This window comes from Ailuropoda melanoleuca, chromosome 10 (assembly GCF_002007445.2).
Source record: "Ailuropoda melanoleuca isolate Jingjing chromosome 10, ASM200744v2, whole genome shotgun sequence".
NCBI lineage: Eukaryota > Metazoa > Chordata > Mammalia > Carnivora > Ursidae > Ailuropoda > Ailuropoda melanoleuca.
The window spans coordinates 59,774,125-59,792,455 of record NC_048227.1 but is presented as its reverse complement, the minus strand read 5'-3'; the positions used below and the strand labels follow the sequence as shown (position 1 = coordinate 59,792,455).

General features: G+C 34.5%; 1 protein-coding gene across 9 annotated transcripts in view; it reads left to right on the top strand.

Annotated features, from left to right (window-relative positions):
• Positions 1-17,495, top strand: part of WASF1 (WASP family member 1) — a 66,003-nt gene extending 48,508 nt beyond the window's left edge. For 6 of the 9 annotated variants that reach the window (XM_019806375.2, XM_034668972.1, XM_034668969.1 and 3 more), the window contains 7 exons: positions 4,245-4,379; positions 8,958-9,111; positions 10,192-10,336; positions 11,786-11,958; positions 13,830-14,009; positions 15,100-15,728; positions 16,631-17,495. In XM_019806375.2, the coding sequence (XP_019661934.1) occupies positions 4,245-4,379; positions 8,958-9,111; positions 10,192-10,336; positions 11,786-11,958; positions 13,830-14,009; positions 15,100-15,728; positions 16,631-16,788 (1,574 nt within the window). In that variant the 3' untranslated portion in view covers positions 16,789-17,495. The remainder of the gene's footprint in view (positions 1-4,244; positions 4,380-8,957; positions 9,112-10,191; positions 10,337-11,785; positions 11,959-13,829; positions 14,010-15,099; positions 15,729-16,630) is intronic. The other 3 variants (XM_019806376.2, XM_002925646.4, XM_034668974.1) reach the window with 3 other exon arrangements.
• The last annotated feature ends 836 nt before the right edge of the window (positions 17,496-18,331 follow it).

The window sequence follows — 18,331 nt, the reverse complement described above, 5'->3', positions numbered from 1 at the left end:
TGGCTTAGCTTTTTAATAAGACATTTATATTTCATTTTAAAGAAAAAACAAGATGTTCTTGGCCTTAGATGTATTCTCTAAGTGGTCTTAGATCTTAGCGGTACCCACCCAGATAGATTGTCCTTACAGGCAAGATTCACTCTGTTCTTTTCCTTTTAACTTTTGTTCTTTCTTTTTATAATGGCACAAGATAAAGAGAGGTTGTTAATCTGTTTCAAGTGAGAGCATTTGGACATACATATATGTAGCTAGAGCAACATAAAAATTACCTTTGAGTAAGAGCATAGAAATGACAATAAATTTAGTTAAATTTATTTCTTAAAGTGAGTTTTGGATCTCATACAGGCATGTTGTTTTAGGTATATTCCCAATGTAGATTTTAGAGCTAATATAATGATTAAGAGTGTTAATTTGCTGTACTAACCCATTTTTTTATATAACCTAAAGATGGAAACTTTAGGAATGTTCAAGCCTGGTATAATCCATGTAAGTAACATCTATCAGCAAGCACTTGGTCATGTTGTAGCCAAATTCTGAAAATAGAAATACCTTGTAAAATATAACTGGTGCTTCAGATTTGGAATCCGAGACTATTGTAGACATTTTCTAAGCAGTTTGTAGAGATTCAAAAACAAAAGAAAACCCATAAATACTGTAGCAAGGTGTAAAAATAATTTACTGCCCTGGAATTAAACTCTCTGGCAGCTTTCCCACTGACATAGTTGGGAATCCAGAATTAAATTTAAAAAGCCCCTAGCTAGCCAAAATAAACAAGCCCATGCACTAAAAACTATGTACATAAGATAGCCAATTGATCCTTCTCTCGGAGTCTGTTTACTCTTATTTTGATATTTCACATAAGTTTGATGATCTGATTTCCAAACATTTATGCTTCAAAACATCAAAAGAGGGAGGTATAGGGGAGATAAAAATAGAAGCAAGTATTACCTAAGCCAGTCAAAAGAAGTAGTTTACAGCAAAGGAAGAAGTGACGCAAGGGAAGAAGCAATATAAAAACCAGAAAGAGGCCATTTCACGTAAAAGCAGATATTCTTACACATTTCAGGGCTGCTTTCTCACTTAGAACATTGTGATTTCATAATCAACTCATCGCTGAGTCCTCAAGAAAAGGTTAAATTATATTTAATTTTGTATTTGTACTTAGGGAAGCTTAAAATAGATTTTACATCAGTTTCATACAAAGTAGTTAAAATAATTAATACATTAAATCATCTGTGAATTACTTAGTAAACTTGGCTGTCCAAAATGATTCTAGGTGATTGAGATGTTGGCTTTGGTAATATCGTTAGCACCAAAAGTGTTAAGAGAACACCAAAATAAAGGTCAATTGTGGGGGACATCCTCTTGTCTTAGGGGAGACCTTCCTGTCTTCTTCCTTACAAAAATGTTTTTCCTAGTAGAACACAATTCTATTTTATAATAGATAGTAACTGAAAACATAGAATTCACTTTATAACTGTCTTGTTATACCAAAATTCTTTCCCATTTTATTGTTTTATTTAACGACCGCTGACAGTCTAATTACCTGAGGGATCTTTTACCCTTCTCTCTTCCCAAGGCCATCCTTCTGTCAAGATGAGCTGATAGAGTCTAAATTTGATAGATAGATAGCAAGGTAGGAGGGAGGATAAATAGATTGGCCTGATAAGACTAATTAGAAACATAGACAATAGACAGATTCTAACACTGAACACTTTGCTGTGGGATAAAGCCACGTGGTTCTTGCCTGAAAAGAGTATACCCGATTTGAATTGAAGAGTCGAATATGATTAATACTGAAATCATTCTGAACAGTGTGAGCATGTATATAATTAAAATCATGAGTTTTAGATTACAGGAACTGAGAAAAGAGATAAAAATAAGGTGAAGTCATTACAGGAGGCTTGCTGAATGAAATGTGAATTGAATTGGGCCTTTAAAAAACAAAAAGAATTTGGAAAATGGAGGGGAAAGAGGAAGGAAGGCATTTTTAGCTTGCAAGAAGAATAGGCAAATGAATAGAGGCAAAAATAACTATGTAAGGGGGATTAAAGGGACAGATGATACTGGATAAATATGGCAGACCCTGATTTTGGAAAACATAGAGTATCAGTTGAGACGATTTTGATTTAGATTTTTAACATCATAGATGATAAGATAGTAAAGAGACCAAGTAGGTTCTTGAAGGGGAAGAAGTATAATACTTCTAAGGGTAATTCATATTCAGATACATGCCCAGTCAATTTTACATTACAAACTGTATTCCTTTTCCCTCCAAGAGAAAGAAGAGGTAGATTTGGAAAGTAAGAAGGGATATGAAAAGAGGACAGATGGGATTTTTATTTTATCCACTGAAGTACTTTAGTACTTAAACCTGTAGTAGGGGGAGCATAGACTCTTTTTAAAAAATCTCTCGAGAAACTGTGGGCCCCCTCTCCAGAAAAATGCAAATATATTTAAAAACCTGCATATAATTTTCTGTTGGTTTACAGATTATAAAATAAGGATCCCTGTTTTAAACTAAGCTCTTTTAAGGATGAAATTGTCTCTTCTATCTCTGTATTCCTAGCATTTGTATCCCTAACAGTAGTTGAATAAATTGAATAAATGAATAATTTTATACCTGCCTTTTCTTACACTTGGAACTTGGGGTGCTTTCCTTATTTGCCAGGGAAACTGTGTCTCTGGAAGTGTTTCAGACACCATCCCACACCCAAAAGTTAGGTGTTTTTTTCTCTGTGTTCTGTGGCTTTTACCGTATATTATAGTAAGGGGTGCCTATTGCTGACCTACCCTGTATGTGGAGCTCTGCTAGGTTCTCTACTCACTGTCTCCTTTTCTTATAAATTTTTTTTGAAGCAGTTATTTTTATCCCTATTTCACAGGTGAGGAAATTGATACCAAGGCCTCAAAGTGAATGGAATAAAGATTTGGACTTATTTATTAAATTGCTTTTTGTATTTGTTAAGTGTCTGTTTCTCCCTCTGTTCAGAACTCATCAATGGCAGAGACCTTCTTCCATCATTTTTATATACCCAGGGTCTGGTACAATGTCTGGCACATAAGAACTTTTCAGTTAATTTGGTTTAAAGATGTATGTGAGTAAATGAATATATACAAAATGATTCTTTTTTATTATATTTTTGTAGACATTAAAGTTCTTAATTTATTATAGAGACTTTAAAGTTCTGATTTTTTTCTTAAAGATTATTGAATCTTCTAGGACAGGAATTTTATGTTCTACTTTTTGGTGCCTTCAGAAAGTCATACACCTGCCTGGCACAGGGCAAACCCTCATTAAATGCTTGTTGATTTAACTGATAATATATTGAAATACCTTGAAAAAATGCAATATTCAAATATAAACTAGTGAGATTAACGAATTCATTTAATAAATATTATCTCTGTCTCAGGAACTGTCTCAATAGAGCTTACTATTGAGCTAGATTTAACCTACATAGTATCCTTGGGTCTAAAATGTCTTAATTTAGGAAGACCATCAATTTTCTTTTTTATCCAAAGGTGCACATAGTAATTGACTCACCTTTATATTATAAGTATGCATTACTTTATATGTTCTAAATACACTTGAATAATGTTTTCATTATAGGTTGCCTAAACTTCTCCCTGGCTTATTTACTAGATAAAAAATTTCTATTTTTTTCTCCTTTTAGAATAGGATTATTTTCACTTATTCTTTTTGGTAATAGAAATTTATATGATTAGAGAAAATACAGTGATTTTAGATTTATGATGCTTTTTTAGGAAAATAGAACAAGAAAATATAAAATATCCCATAAATTTTCTATGTTTTGGGCATATCTGAGACTGGTCTTCTGTTGGGCTTATGAAGACTCTTAGATTCTGCCATTTGACCTGAAAATCAGTTCTAGTGTAGAGTTTACAAATGCTGATTTAAAAGAGGTATTATTAGTATGTACTTTTACATCGTAATGTACTGAACCTCAACAACTGGGCCCGTATAGATAAAGCAGGTAGAGTATTTGCATTTTAGGCACAAGACACTTAGCAGGAAGTAGTAGAGCTAGTATTTAAAACCAGATTTCCCAGGATTTATGTTGTTTTCCCACTTTGTCTCAAGTTGGTTACTTTAGGGTTTAAAGTATAAACTAGTTCCAAATAAATGCCAAATTCATCAGGACAAAACTTTTAAAAATGTTAAATTGTTTGATATTTATCTCTGATCACATTAAATTTTATGGTATATGTCTCATTTTGCCTAGGTAAATATGCTGAAGATATATTTGGAGAATTGTTCAATGAAGCACATAGTTTTTCCTTCAGAGTTAACTCATTACAAGAACGTGTGGACCGTTTATCTGTTAGTGTTACACAGCTTGACCCTAAAGAAGAAGAGTGTAAGTTTATTCATATTATATTTTCTTCCATGTATATTTTAGATTTGTTGAGATGAGCAATATATTTAAGAACAGTATTAAACACGAGTTTATTACAAGTCTTTTTTACCCATGATCTTTGATGTACATGTTGTAATAAATCAGTGAATTATCTATAAATATCATTAGTATGACACTCCTGGCTTTTCTATTATCTATCTATTCTTTTTTGCTTCTTCTTTTTCTATATTAAATAGCTTTTAATTTTTGGACATAAAAAATATTTTAAAGACTTTACTTATTTTAGAGAGAGAGAGTGAGCATGGGGTGGGGGGTGGGGGGAGGGAGGGAGAATCTCAAGCACACTCCACAGGTTGTGGAGTTCAGTCTCACGACCCTGAGATCATGACCTGAGACAAAATCAAGAGTTGGACATTTAACACTGACTGAGCCATTCAGGCACCCCTGACATAAAAAAATTTTTACCTAGACTTTTTCTCTATTCTTTTTTCTTTTCTCCTTTATAATTTATTTGTATATTTTTGTCCTAGAAATAAAAATTGTTTGAAGATTACTTGAAATTCTTAGGTTTTATTCTGTAAGAATATAATTCCTTTTAATATTCTTTTGTGTGTGCATATTGTTAAATTGCTAAACTCTGATCTAATTATTTGAATGTTACTCCCCAGTTTAAATGACCATTTCCCCAAAATACCCAAATCGCCTATATGTAGGACAAAAATGTTTCTACGCTGAGTATTAAACCTGGGATATCAGGTGACAAACAATATATTACCGTCTGAAATAATGATAGAAACTTTAGTGGTAAAACAGCATTTTACACTTTGAATAGAATACATTGAATCCTGTTGTGTCTCAAATTCCTCTTTTTGGTTTTTTGGGTTTTTTTTTTTCTTACACACACAAAAAATGGAACTATTCAGAACATAATTTCCACTTATTTTCCCTAGAGAATTACTTAATGTATGTCTTTTATAACCCTTTCTTCAAAATATTTTTTTGTTGAATAACATTTTTAGTACAAGTGCAAGTTATATAGTAGACCTAAACTTGAATGAAAATAATAGAAGATATCACTGGAAAAAGCAAAAAGTAGAATGTAATGATAAATGTCTTCATGATTGAACCAACTTCTTTTGATACAACCTAATTTAAAGCCTAAATAAGTAGACAAATACCATGTTAAGTTTCTGCTTCCAAAGAGAAAAAAATCAGAACAGTACTTTTTCTCCTTAAACAGCATTATTGAGATCTATTTCATACACCCTACAGTTAACCTGTCTAAAATTGATGTGTACAATTCAGTAGTTTTTAGTATATTCACAGTGCTAAGCAACTATCAGCATAATCAGTTTTAGAACATTTTCATCACTCAAGAAAGAAACCATATACCCAGAGCAGTCGCTCCCTATTTTCCCTTTCTCCCAGCCTATAGCAATCACTAATCTACTTTCAGTCCCTATGGATTTACCTATTCTGGACATTCTTATGAATGGAATCATACAATATGTGGCCTTTGGTGATTGACTTCTTTCATTTAGCCTGATCTTTTCATTATTGGTTCATGTTGTAGAATGTATGTACGTTTTCCTGATGACTAATGATGTTGACCTTTTTCTCATGGCTTGTAACCACTTACAGATAAGTGATCCAGCAGGAAGTGGTAGAGCTAGGATCTAAAATCAGGGTTTAAGTGACTTATCAGATGTGTATCTTCTTTGGAGGTCTTTTTCCCATTTTTAAATTGGAATATTTTTCTTTTTCTTGAGTTATAAGAATTCTGTATATATTCTTGATCCAAGTCTCTTATCAGATATGATTTACAAATAATTTTCTCCCATTCTGTGGGTGGTTTTTCTTAGTGATATCTTTTGAAGCATGTACATGTATGTTAATTATACTTCATAAAATTCTTGAAATAATTGTTACAAATGAAAAAATATTTTATGACCATACTTTCAAATATATAATTTACGTCCAAATTTTTTGTAGTTAAACATTAAGTTATAAATATATGCCACCTAATAATACAGAGATAGAGAGGTATTTCCTATATGTAACAGAAATAAAAACTAACAGTTTCAAAATACTGTTAAATTTTATCTTAGCACTCCAATTAAAATTGAAAACAAAAATACAGATACCAGTTAACTACTTAAACAATATGTTCAAAAAAAATCTTAATGTGCCAGTAACTATCACAGTTGTTCAGTTTCCTTTAAAATTATGGGGAGCTTTGGAGAAGGATTCAGAATCTAAAAGCTGAACTGCTTAATTTGATACCATTTTGGAATGTTGGAAAGAAGAAATTTTCAAAGTTCCTTAACCTAGATTTTTAAACTCAGAGTTCACATGAGATAATGTTATGAATACAACACTAAATTACAGAGTGTAATATTAGTATTTTTGTTTTCTAAATTATTAAATAATTTAAGTAATGGTGAGAATTATGCATATAAAGGGGCGCCTGGGTGGCTCAGTCGTTAAGCGTCTGCCTTTGGCTCAGGGCATGATCCCAGAGTTCTGGGATCGAGCCCCACATCAGGCTTCTCCCGCTGGGAGCCTGCTTCTTCCTCTCCCACTCCCCCTGCCTGTGTTCCCTCTCTCGCTGACTATCTCTCTGTCAAATAAAGAAATAAAATCTTTAAAAAAAAAAAAAAGAAAATATATAAAAGATGAGTATGTTAAACAAAGACCTATATAATTTAATTATGTTTATAAATATTGTGTTGACTTACTTTTACATAATACTATTTAAATATCAGTTGTCATTGGCAACTAGAAGGGCTTTTGTCACAGTGGCCTGTTGGTAAGACAAATGGTAAATGAGAGCAGTTGGAGATGGGAAAGTGCTTATTAGTGGGGCACTTGGATGGCTCAGTTGGTTAAGCGTCCAACTCTTGGTTTCGGCTCAGGTCATGGTCTCAGGGTTGTGAGGTCGAGCCCAGTGTTGGGTTCCACCCTCAGTGTGGAGTCTGCTTAGAGTTTCTCTCTCCTTCTCCCTTGGCCCCTCCCCTGCTCTTCTTTATCTCTCAAATAAATAAATAAATCTTTTTTTTAAAAGTGCTTATTACTTTATACATTCTTTACATCCTTGACTAAGAAAAGTTCGGGAGATTAAGCACTAGGTTCCATCCTGGTTATATACTTATGGTAAATAAGTGGACTGGGTGAGTGGCAAGAATTGATCCATTTTGATTATAGAAAACAGGCCACATCTGACAGGAGCCGAAGAGCAGTGTGTGGTGTTAGGGCTAAATGATCAGCCTCAGAGGCAGACAGATCTGGGTTTTCTGCTCTGGCTCCACTGCTTATTAACCATTTTGCCTTGGGCCAGTTATATAATGTTTCCTAGCCTTGATTTTCTTATGTTTAAAATGGAATAATAATTTCTATTCTCATTGAATTGTTGCAAAGAGTAAGTAAAATAAAAATTAGTGAGAACATCTAGCACATATAGTCTATACTCATTAAGTATCTCTTACATCATTAGTTAGCAATAGTGCGAAAAAGATTTTTTTCCTTCTCTGAATTTTATTTTGGTGTTTTTGAGTGTGTTTACAAATCATGCAGCAGGGGAATTGCTGCAAAGACAGTCATGGTGTGGCCGTTGCAGAGCCACGTTGCTCCAACTATTCCATAGATCCAAATGTTTGTTCATGCTGAGTGAATTTTACTTGTGAAGATGATAGAGATACTATTTTAGGGAGAAAATAATTTTAGAATTGTTTAGTACTGGCCTTGCTATGGTATAAAGCATTTATCTACATACTTAAAGCCATATTAAATATATAAGAAATCGCCTACTTTTTTAATATGAGAAAGTCATTCTAAGAGTTAAGAATGTACTAATTTGGTACATTTCTTATTTTAACATGCTGCATAGTCCAAAAGAAAATGAGTAAATTAAGTTATTTTAGGTTATCATGTATGTGATGGAGCTCTGCTAGTTACCGGAGATACTGATGTACAAGACAGTGTCAGTCTTCAAGAGCTTATAGCTAAGTAGAGATCCTTATAGTATAAGATAAAAGATAAGTGAAATAGATGAAGATAAGGATTGCCTGGTACTTGAAAATATTTTCTTTACGGTAAAGTTTAAGTCAAAGCATATGTATAATATTTATAGTCTAGATAGCATAGAGGTCAATAGTATGTTTAACCCAGAATGCCAGAATGCCACTGAAGACTAAGCAATTCCTTCAGTGTCATTGGTATAAGCTAAATAAAAGTAACAAAGGGAAATGGAAAAAAGATTATTAAAAAAAAGGAAGAAGAAAACGTGGGTTAGTGGGGGCTGGGGATGGTAAGTAGGAAAAAGATGTTTGATGGGAAATGTGGGTAATGCTTCAGGTATCAGTAGAGCTTTTTGACCCTTAGAAATCAAAGGTGCCTTCAGATTTAACCTGGTTGGAATGATACTGGGATATAATGATAGAGGCTTCGAAATGTTCCTGAGTCACAAGCCACTACAGTCACAACTTCCTGAGCTTGCTGACTCTTAAAAGCAGTGTGTGAATCTGTACTTGTGTTCAATCCACCTAGTAAAACAAAGTACATTTTTTATTTTTGTTTTAGTGTCTTTGCAAGATATAACAATGAGGAAAGCTTTCCGGAGTTCTACAATTCAAGATCAGCAGCTTTTCGACCGCAAGACTTTGCCCATCCCGTTACAGGAGACCTACGATGTTTGCGAACAGCCGCCGCCTCTCAATATACTCACTCCCTATAGGTCAGTGGGCTAAGCCATACGAAGGCTGGCTGGGTATTGTGGACCTTCAGTCCAATCAGTAGCAGTCTACCTTTAAATGCTAAATCCCCAAACACTGTTTACGTCACTGGGCTTTTCACCAACACAGAGAACCTTCCTCATCCACCACCTTTAGAAAACTTTTGCTTGATTCACTAGGCGGGTTCCCAAGATTCTGGCATACAAAAGACAAGACTTACTCAAGGGAGTTGTTTTGAGAAGTATTATTAATCAAAGCTAGTACCAAACTTACTAATATGAAGGGCCAAGGAGTTACTATCTTTTTAATGTAACGGCTGGTCAGATGAAAAATAAAAAATGAGGGGCTCAAAATTCCATCATGCTAACAAAATAAATATCATTTTGGTTTGTTCATGCCTACTCTTGATCTATATGCATTAACTTTTTACAAAACGCATATGTGGTATCTATTCTAAAATTTTTTTTACCATTTAAAATCTCGAATTCCTCAGGCTTTCTTTAGGGGTACTTCCACATGATTTATTAAATGAGTAATTTAATATACACAACACATATCCTGAATAAAATGGTATTCAGATATTTATTTGAAACTGTTTTGTCAGTATGCAAGTCATTGGGTGAAAATAACTGTTACTACTAGAATGAGTTTTAAAGGATATTTTTAGGGTTTGGTGAAATAATAAGCAAATTAGAGTATTGGCAGAAACCCTGTGTAATTTCTCTATTCTAAATGTATTATTGTCTTTTTATCTTTGGCAGAATCTTTTGTAACTATTGGAATTTCCCAAAGGACTTTTAGAAAAGTTGGTATTCAGCACAAGTTAGGGATGAAAATTGTCCAGCTGTTCTTCAGATTAGTAACACCAACTCTGAAAAACACCTGGTTTTCCATTTTCCTTAGTTTTTTTTGGTCTGATTTGTGAGAAATACTTTATTGATGCAGCATTCTAATTTATTTTGTCAGTATTTTTACACATGCTATATTTCATTAATGTAAGAGAAAAAACATTTAGTAAAATTATTCTGATTGCCTCTCTAAGTCTTACTGATGTATGTTTTAATTGATATTTTACATTTCAGAGATGATGGTAAAGAAGGTTTAAAGTTTTATACCAATCCTTCGTATTTCTTTGATCTATGGAAAGAAAAAATGTTGCAAGATACAGAGGATAAGAGGAAGGAAAAGAGGAAACAGAAGGTATTACAAGAGATTCAAAAAATTGAAGTTAGTTTTCATGTATTTGTGTTTTGTTGCATGCAGGGAACTTTATTAAGCTTGTATCTTGACAGTTTTATACTGAAGTCTTTATAAGCACACAGGAAGATCACAGTCTGATGGGGGAGCAGATGAGCAATCAGATTATTATAATATAGTATGATAAGTGCCATAACAGAGGTGTGTGTAGAGGGTTTAGGTAGCACAAAACAGCACCTGCTTTATCCAGAGGACAGGGTTGGCAAATACTTTCAACAAAGCTTATAATAAATATTGCAGGACAAATAGGAATTAAGTGGACCAGAGAAGAGAAGGGCATTCTGGCAAGAAGAGACAAAGGAATATTGTGCAGATATTGGCAAAGTAGATTAAGCTATATTTTCTTACCACAGATCATATCCTAAATGTTTTGGAAAGATTATTATATTCTCACTAAATTCCTGTTATCTGTCTGCTGTGTTGCCATTTTCTACTTTGTAATAAAATTCACTTGGATCTGCTTTATTCCATGTTGATGATAACTGGAAATAAAGGAGGAGGAAGCAAAATTGGGATTTAGGCAGAATTATGAAGGAGGCAAAATCTGTTTTCATCATCCCTCTGTTTCTCTTGTAACTCTCCTCTCCTCCCTTTCCCCCATAATGCCCTCATGTTACCATTTTCTGTACTAGACAGTATCCCGGTGCTCTAGCCAGAGTTTACAAACAGTGACTGGCAGCTCAGATTATGCCTGCTGTCAGTGTTTTGTTTGACAAACACAGTGGTTTTAAAATTCTTGAAGTAGAAAGCCTTGGGTGGACATGCCTGTTTTTTCATTGCAATCCCCATCTTACTCCTGACTTCTTCATTCATGTATGTGTTCTGCTTGGCCCCTTTGGGCATTTGACTTTGTTATACCAACCCTAGACCACTCTATGCTTTCTCCCACAATTTGAATTATTTTGTGTTGTATTTTTTGAATACCCTGTTTTCTGTTGAGTGACACAGTTTACTGTGGGTTAATTGGATAATTGTATTGGCTAGCTAATTTGTCACTTTCCAGATTACAAAGCCTTAATAATTAATTTTCAGGTTATGGTTAGAGTTAGTGCCATTAATGGTAGAAATTTCACTCATTATAGCAAAAACTAATAGATGTGGGGGCAGAGTTGGTGAATCTTTTTTCATCTGAAAGGACTTTCTGACCTCAAATTTTATTATTTAGGCGTACTATTTTTATCTGGTGCATCAATTCAAATTAGAGGTTAAAAAAACATGACAAGAAACTGGGATTGCAAGCAAGCTAGCTAAGATTTAATTATGAATGTACAAATGAACTGTCTCTGTGTTACTTTAACTATATTATGATGGCATTGTCTTTTTCAGTATTAATGGTAGAATTTTATTTTGATTGTTATAACTTCTTTTTAAAAACTTAGCACTTCAGCATTTGGCTTTGTTTCAATACATCTGTTATAGCAGAAAAATCTAGATCGTCCTCATGAACCAGAAAAAGTGCCAAGAGCGCCTCATGACAGGCGGAGAGAATGGCAGAAGCTGGCCCAAGGTCCAGAGCTGGCTGAAGATGATGCTAATCTCTTACATAAGCATATTGAAGTTGCTAATGGCCCAGCCTCTCATTTTGAAACAAGGTTTCTTTTCTTTTGTTTGTTTTTTAACAAAATTAATGATAAAATACTGGCTTTATTTCTATAATCTGTGCCTCTGAGTCTTAGGTCCTGAACCATTGAACCAGCAGACCCTGCTTTAGCTATAGAAATAATTTTGAAACCCTGACCACTGTGAGCCTACTAAAGTCTGATCTTGGGCAGGTCATTTTCATACCTAGATTTTAATTTTGTCATCTATAGAAAGAGGTGGTTGGAATAGATGATTTTCGGGGTTGTTTTAGCTTTCATATGAAGTGTCAGTGCTCTCTCTCAATATTTCAGGCAGAGTCTGCTAGAATTTCATAATAGAGGAATGGGGTCTAGAATTTTTTTGAAGTATTACCAATTCACTACATATAAAATAGGAGCTGAGAAAGGGTAATATTTTGTTCCTTTTTCTTTTTCCTGACTCCCTTTCTATGCCACATCTCCCACCTGAGTTGCATCAGGACTTTTAAACAAAATTACTCATCCCCTCTTGCAGAACTATAGAATCGGTCTTTTTCCTTTCTCAGTAGCCATGGCCCCATCTAAGTAACATGCTACCTTAACTAAACATTGCACTAGCATTCTCTCTGTAAAGGAATTTGTGTATAGTTGAAGGAGTATAGTTATTATTTTTATATATTATAGTTAATGATTTTTGAATGGAAAGGAGCTTAAAGTTTTCTTTGGAATAATACATGTAAATTATTAGGCTAATATCTTGGCCGGGTTTAGGAATAAGATACATGTAAGATACTATTTATATGCATTATTGAAAGAAAAAGACAAAAGAATTGAGATTTAATTTAAAAAGTAATCCATAGATAAACACTTTCTTCTACTACTGTTAAGTAATTATGGTATTACCTGACGCAGTAGTGTAAGTAAAATACAGTTGATCCTTGAACAATGTGGGAGTTGGGGGCACCAATCCCTTGTGCAGTCAAAAATCCACATGTACCTCTTGACTCCCCAAAAACTTAACTGTAATAGCCTAGTTGACTGGAAGCCTTACTGAGAACATAAACAGTCATTTAACACATATTTTGTATGTGATCTGTATTATATATTGTATACTTATAATAAAGTAAGCCACCAAAAAAATGTTAAGAAAATCATAAAGAAAATACATTTACAGTGCTGTACTATAGGAAAAAAAAAACTCATATATGTGGACATGTTCAGTTCAAACCTGTGTTCAAAGTCAGCTGTATTTTCTAACTTTGTGTACATTCATCCCCAGCATGCACTACAATCAGTAAATATTTATAAATCTAAAATTTTACTTAAATCTGATCTTAAGTCACGTGTTGCTTTGTTACTCAGTTCTATTTTCTGAGTACCCTACCACCTGTAAAAACACCAAAAAGACAAAACCATGTAGTTAGCCATCTCTGTGATGCTAGTATCATGGAGGGCTTTCTCACTGATAGAAGACATTTAGAAGTCATTTAGGTTCAAGAAAGCAATGAGATATCCTGATGGTAGAAAATTCCAGTTTTCATATTCTAGCTTTTTGTCATTGGCATCATGTTTTAAAGGAAAAAAATGAAATAGAGGCAGATAGCTTTGAACACAATTTGCCAAAAGTTACTTTCTTTTCTTGTTATAAGATTCTATATGTAATACTTTTTATCCTTGTGAATTGAATTAGTATTACCTTATAAAATAATAAAATAGCTGCAAAGAAAGATTGCATTGTGAGCAGCATACTTTGTTTTAAAAGCAGTAATAAATTTCTGAAGCTTCTAAGTAGTGGTTAAAATACTGACATTCAAAGGATACATGTTAAATATCTCCTGTAGAACACTTTACTCCACCAGTAATTCAAGAAAAATACACTGATATTGTATTTTTTTTTTTTTTAGACCTCAGACGTATGTGGACCATATGGATGGCTCTTACTCACTTTCCGCCTTGCCATTTAGTCAGATGAGTGAGCTTCTGACTAGAGCTGAGGAAAGGGTCCTAGTCAGACCCCACGAACCTCCCCCACCTCCACCAATGCATGGAGCAGGGGATGCCAAACCCATACCCACCTGTATCAGGTATGTTGGGACAGGCACATGGTATTTGTTCTCAGGGGTTAGTAACTATTTTCTTTAAAGAACGTTGGTAAATATTTTAGGGTTTGTGGGTATACGTTCTCTGTCACAGCTACTCAGCTCTGTCATTGTTGCATGGAAACAGCCACAGACTATACATAAATAAATGCCTGTTTGTGTTTCAACAAAACCTTATTTACAAAAACAGCAGTTCAGGTTTGGCCTGTAGGACGTCATTCACCAGCCTCTGATAAAAGCGGACTTGTTCTCGTGGGGAAAATTTAGTGAATGAGCATTTAAAGATTAAAGTGTGTTTCATTTTATTGTGGCTTTATTATCAAGCACATGATGTGCAGTGTATTAATAAAAATTAAGAATTTTTGGAATATGGTAAGGGACTAGGAAATGGGACCCAAAGATGTGATTCTAAGTGTTAATTTGGTCTTATGGGGAATACTCTGAGAATTTGAGAGAAAAGAGGCAATAATCTTTCAGTAAAGCAGTTTTGCAGTTTAATATTGTCCATTGTTATCCAGATTATAAAATTTTTAATAGGTAAATAGAGACCAGCTTTATAATTTTCATTAAAAAAATTAGCCTTCTATCACTGAGTCATTTGATGTTCCATCTTCAGGAAGGAAGAGAGCCATAAATTTCCTTTTGTGGCTTGTAATTAGTTGGTATTGATTTAACTGAAATGACATATGATGAGTCTTAATAGCTTCAGTATCAGTGCAGCATTGTAATGGCCACAGGTATTGCTACAAATATTGTAATATGATGAATGTTGAGTCATTATAAAGACTCCTCTCAGCATAAAATTGAACATTTTTTTTTATCAAAGTAAGCATAAAATGCTTGAGTGTATATGACAGGTGCATGGGAGGATGAGACTGTTTAGAATATTACAGACAAAAGTACCACCTACTGATTTTCTTGTTGGTGTATTCCCTTCATCCTAAATTCTGAAGAATTTTTAATTTCTCTAGGAACATGTTAATGCATCTACCCTGATATAATTACTGATAGTCATATCTTTCCTGATTAGTTCTTTCTCTTTTAGTAACTTGCTAGGATTTCTCTATCATTTCAGTTCTGCTACAGGTTTGATAGAAAATCGCCCTCAGTCACCAGCTACAGGCAGGACACCTGTGTTTGTGAGCCCAACCCCCCCACCTCCTCCTCCACCTCTTCCATCTGCCTTGTCAACTTCTTCATTAAGAGCTTCAATGACTTCAACTCCTCCCCCACCAGTACCTCCCCCACCTCCACCTCCAGCCACCGCTCTGCAAGCTCCAGCAGTGCCACCACCTCCAGCTCCTCTTCAGATCGCCCCTGGAGTTCTCCACCCAGCTCCTCCTCCAATCGCACCTCCTCTAGTACAGCCCTCCCCGCCAGTAGCTAGGGCTGCCCCAGTGTGTGAGACTGTACCAGTTCATCCACTCCCACAAGGTGAAGTCCAGGGGCTGCCTCCACCCCCACCACCGCCTCCTCTGCCTCCACCTGGCATTCGACCATCATCACCTGTCACAGTTGCAGCTCTTACTCATCCTCCCTCTGGGCTACATCCAGCTCCATCTGCTGCCCCAGGTCCCCATGTTCCATTAATGCCTCCATCTCCCCCATCACAAGTTATACCTGCTTCTGAGCCAAAGCGCCATCCGTCAACTCTACCTGTGATCAGTGACGCCAGGAGCGTACTTCTGGAAGCAATACGGAAAGGTAACTTCCTCATGGCCATTTAAAGCATTGCTATGGTAGCATTAGAATCTTTTAAATATTTGACACAATAACGTTTTCCTCACTTATAAAATTTTAGATGATCATATTTTTGCACAAATGGTTTTTAGAAAGGAAAGTTATGTTCAGTGTATATTTTAAATCACTTTCCAGAAAATATATCACATTTAATTATCTTATTTTCATACTTTAGTAGGGATTCTTAAAATGTTTATTGAATAAATGAGAAATTAAAAGTATCAGAGTTATAAGTTTTAGAAAATTTAGTTAAAACCCTTTATATTATGTTTAATATATATATTAACTCCTTTAAAAATGGTATTTTCTTCAGTGTTAAGGCTGTCCATTTGGTGTATCCGTGACATGTGCTCTTCCAAATGCCTTTATAGGATTAAAGTTCCTCCGTTAGTAACAAAGGAAAGACCTCTCACATTCATTCGTTTATTCAGCCAGCATTTCCTGGGCACCTCTACTATAAGCCAGGCCCTGACAGTATAGAATGAATAATCGTGCCTTTCCCTCAAGTACTGGGGAGAATAAAACTACAGAAAATATACTCAACAACATTTATTTGACCAATGATTGACTTTTTGGGGGAGTGCTGAGTAGGGAGGCACAGTAAACCATCATGGCTAAATAAACCGTAGATATTCACTGAGATAGCTGGTAAGTTTGACCAACTAGTTTTACAGATAATGAAAGAATTAATTGACCAAATTAATATGATTCTCAATATGATCGCTTCAAATTCTTTTTAATAGACCTTGCTTTGCATTTTACTATTAGTATTTCTCACATGTATTTGATTTTATTCCAGAAAGATTAATCATATGTAGTATTTAGTGTTTTAGTTTACAATGAATGCTCTGGTTTTCCTATGTCAGGTATTCAGCTACGCAAAGTAGAAGAGCAACGTGAACAGGAAGCTAAACACGAGCGCATTGAAAATGACGTTGCCACCATCCTGTCTCGCCGTATTGCTGTGGAGTATAGTGATTCAGAAGATGATTCAGAATTTGATGAAGTAGATTGGTTGGAGTAAGAAAAATGCATTGATAAATATTACAAAACTGAATGCAAATGTCCTTTGTGGTGCTCGTTCTTTGAAAATGTTTGGTCATTCCAGTGTTCTGCTTTCTTTTCCTTATGATAAATAACCCTTTTCCTCCATAATTTTTGATTTCTAAGAAAAATATTAGCGTACATTTCAAACTAAATGTTTTACAGTGGCTTATCTTTTTTATTTTTCCCTGAAAAGATAATTTGGTCAAATAAACCACTAAGTATTAAGCATGGACAGCTGTTGTTAGAGTAGCAGATTCAGTTTTTTGATATATCTTAATTGTGCACTTTGTGAATTTTAATTTAAAGAAAGCAACTGAGACTGAAATCTTGAGGGCAGCTGTATCTATTAATGAGCCTTATTCCATTTCCTGATGTTTTAAAAGAAGAAACACTGCCTTGATTATATGAATACACTCAGAAAGTACATTTAGCTAGTAGTATTGAATTCTCTTAAAGGAATGCTTGAATTTTTTTTAATTATTGTTTTACCGTTTTTAAATACCTGCCTTATTTGAATGTTTAGCAGTACCCCCTTCCCACTTATATATTGTGTGGTACGATTTTGCTTGCCTGTAAGAGTTTTAAAAATTTCCGTGTGAAATACTCTGACATAAACATATATGTAACTTACATTAACTGTTAAGAATAACAGTCCGATTTAATAAATGGTTCATTTTAAAGGTTCATGGGTGTTGCTCTTTGAATAAAACTATTTCTGATAATTTATCGAATTTATATAAAGTAGGCTTTTAATACATAATCATAAGCAAAAAATTTTAAAGCCACTTAAGCTATATAATTTCCTCTTAATTATACAGATTCATGTTGTCTAGTATGTAAGGTAGCTTTTATATCTTTTTTTCCTAAGTTCACAAAATCAGTATTGTTCAACTTCTTATGCTCTTAAATTAAAATCTCAATATGCTGTCTAATTTCAACACACCTTGACCAGTTTAACAGCATTCTTGAAATTATATTTTGCAATGAAAAAGTGAGTTAATGTTTACACAATCTAGATTTAAGGATGGAGGGAAAGCAGCATTAATATTAGATTATTTTATGTGAAGTTTTTGTAGTTAGACTAAAAGTGACTACAGTCTTCATCCTTTTACAGTGCAATTTCTAGCTCCTCCTATCAAGAAATGGGTTCTTTTCCCACCCCACCTTGGATCTGAGTGTTGCTGAGACTTGTTCTAGCCAGTAGCATTGTCTCAGGTTAAGCTCAGGGTAGCCTGCTAGATCAGAAACCTCATACAGAGAGCTGTGCCAAGTAAGACCATCTTAGACCAGCCAAGCACAGGCTCACCTGCTGGCCGGCTATAGACAGATGAGCAAGGCTGGCTAAGATTAGCCCAGCTCAGAAGAATTGTTCAACGGACCTATAAATGTATGAGCAAAAGAACAATGCTTATTGTCCTACACCTAAGCTCTGAGATGGATTATTTCACACAGCATTAGTACAACAATAATAGATAGCTGATAGATAACTTCATAAATTCGGGGGTTATTGAGGTAAATAA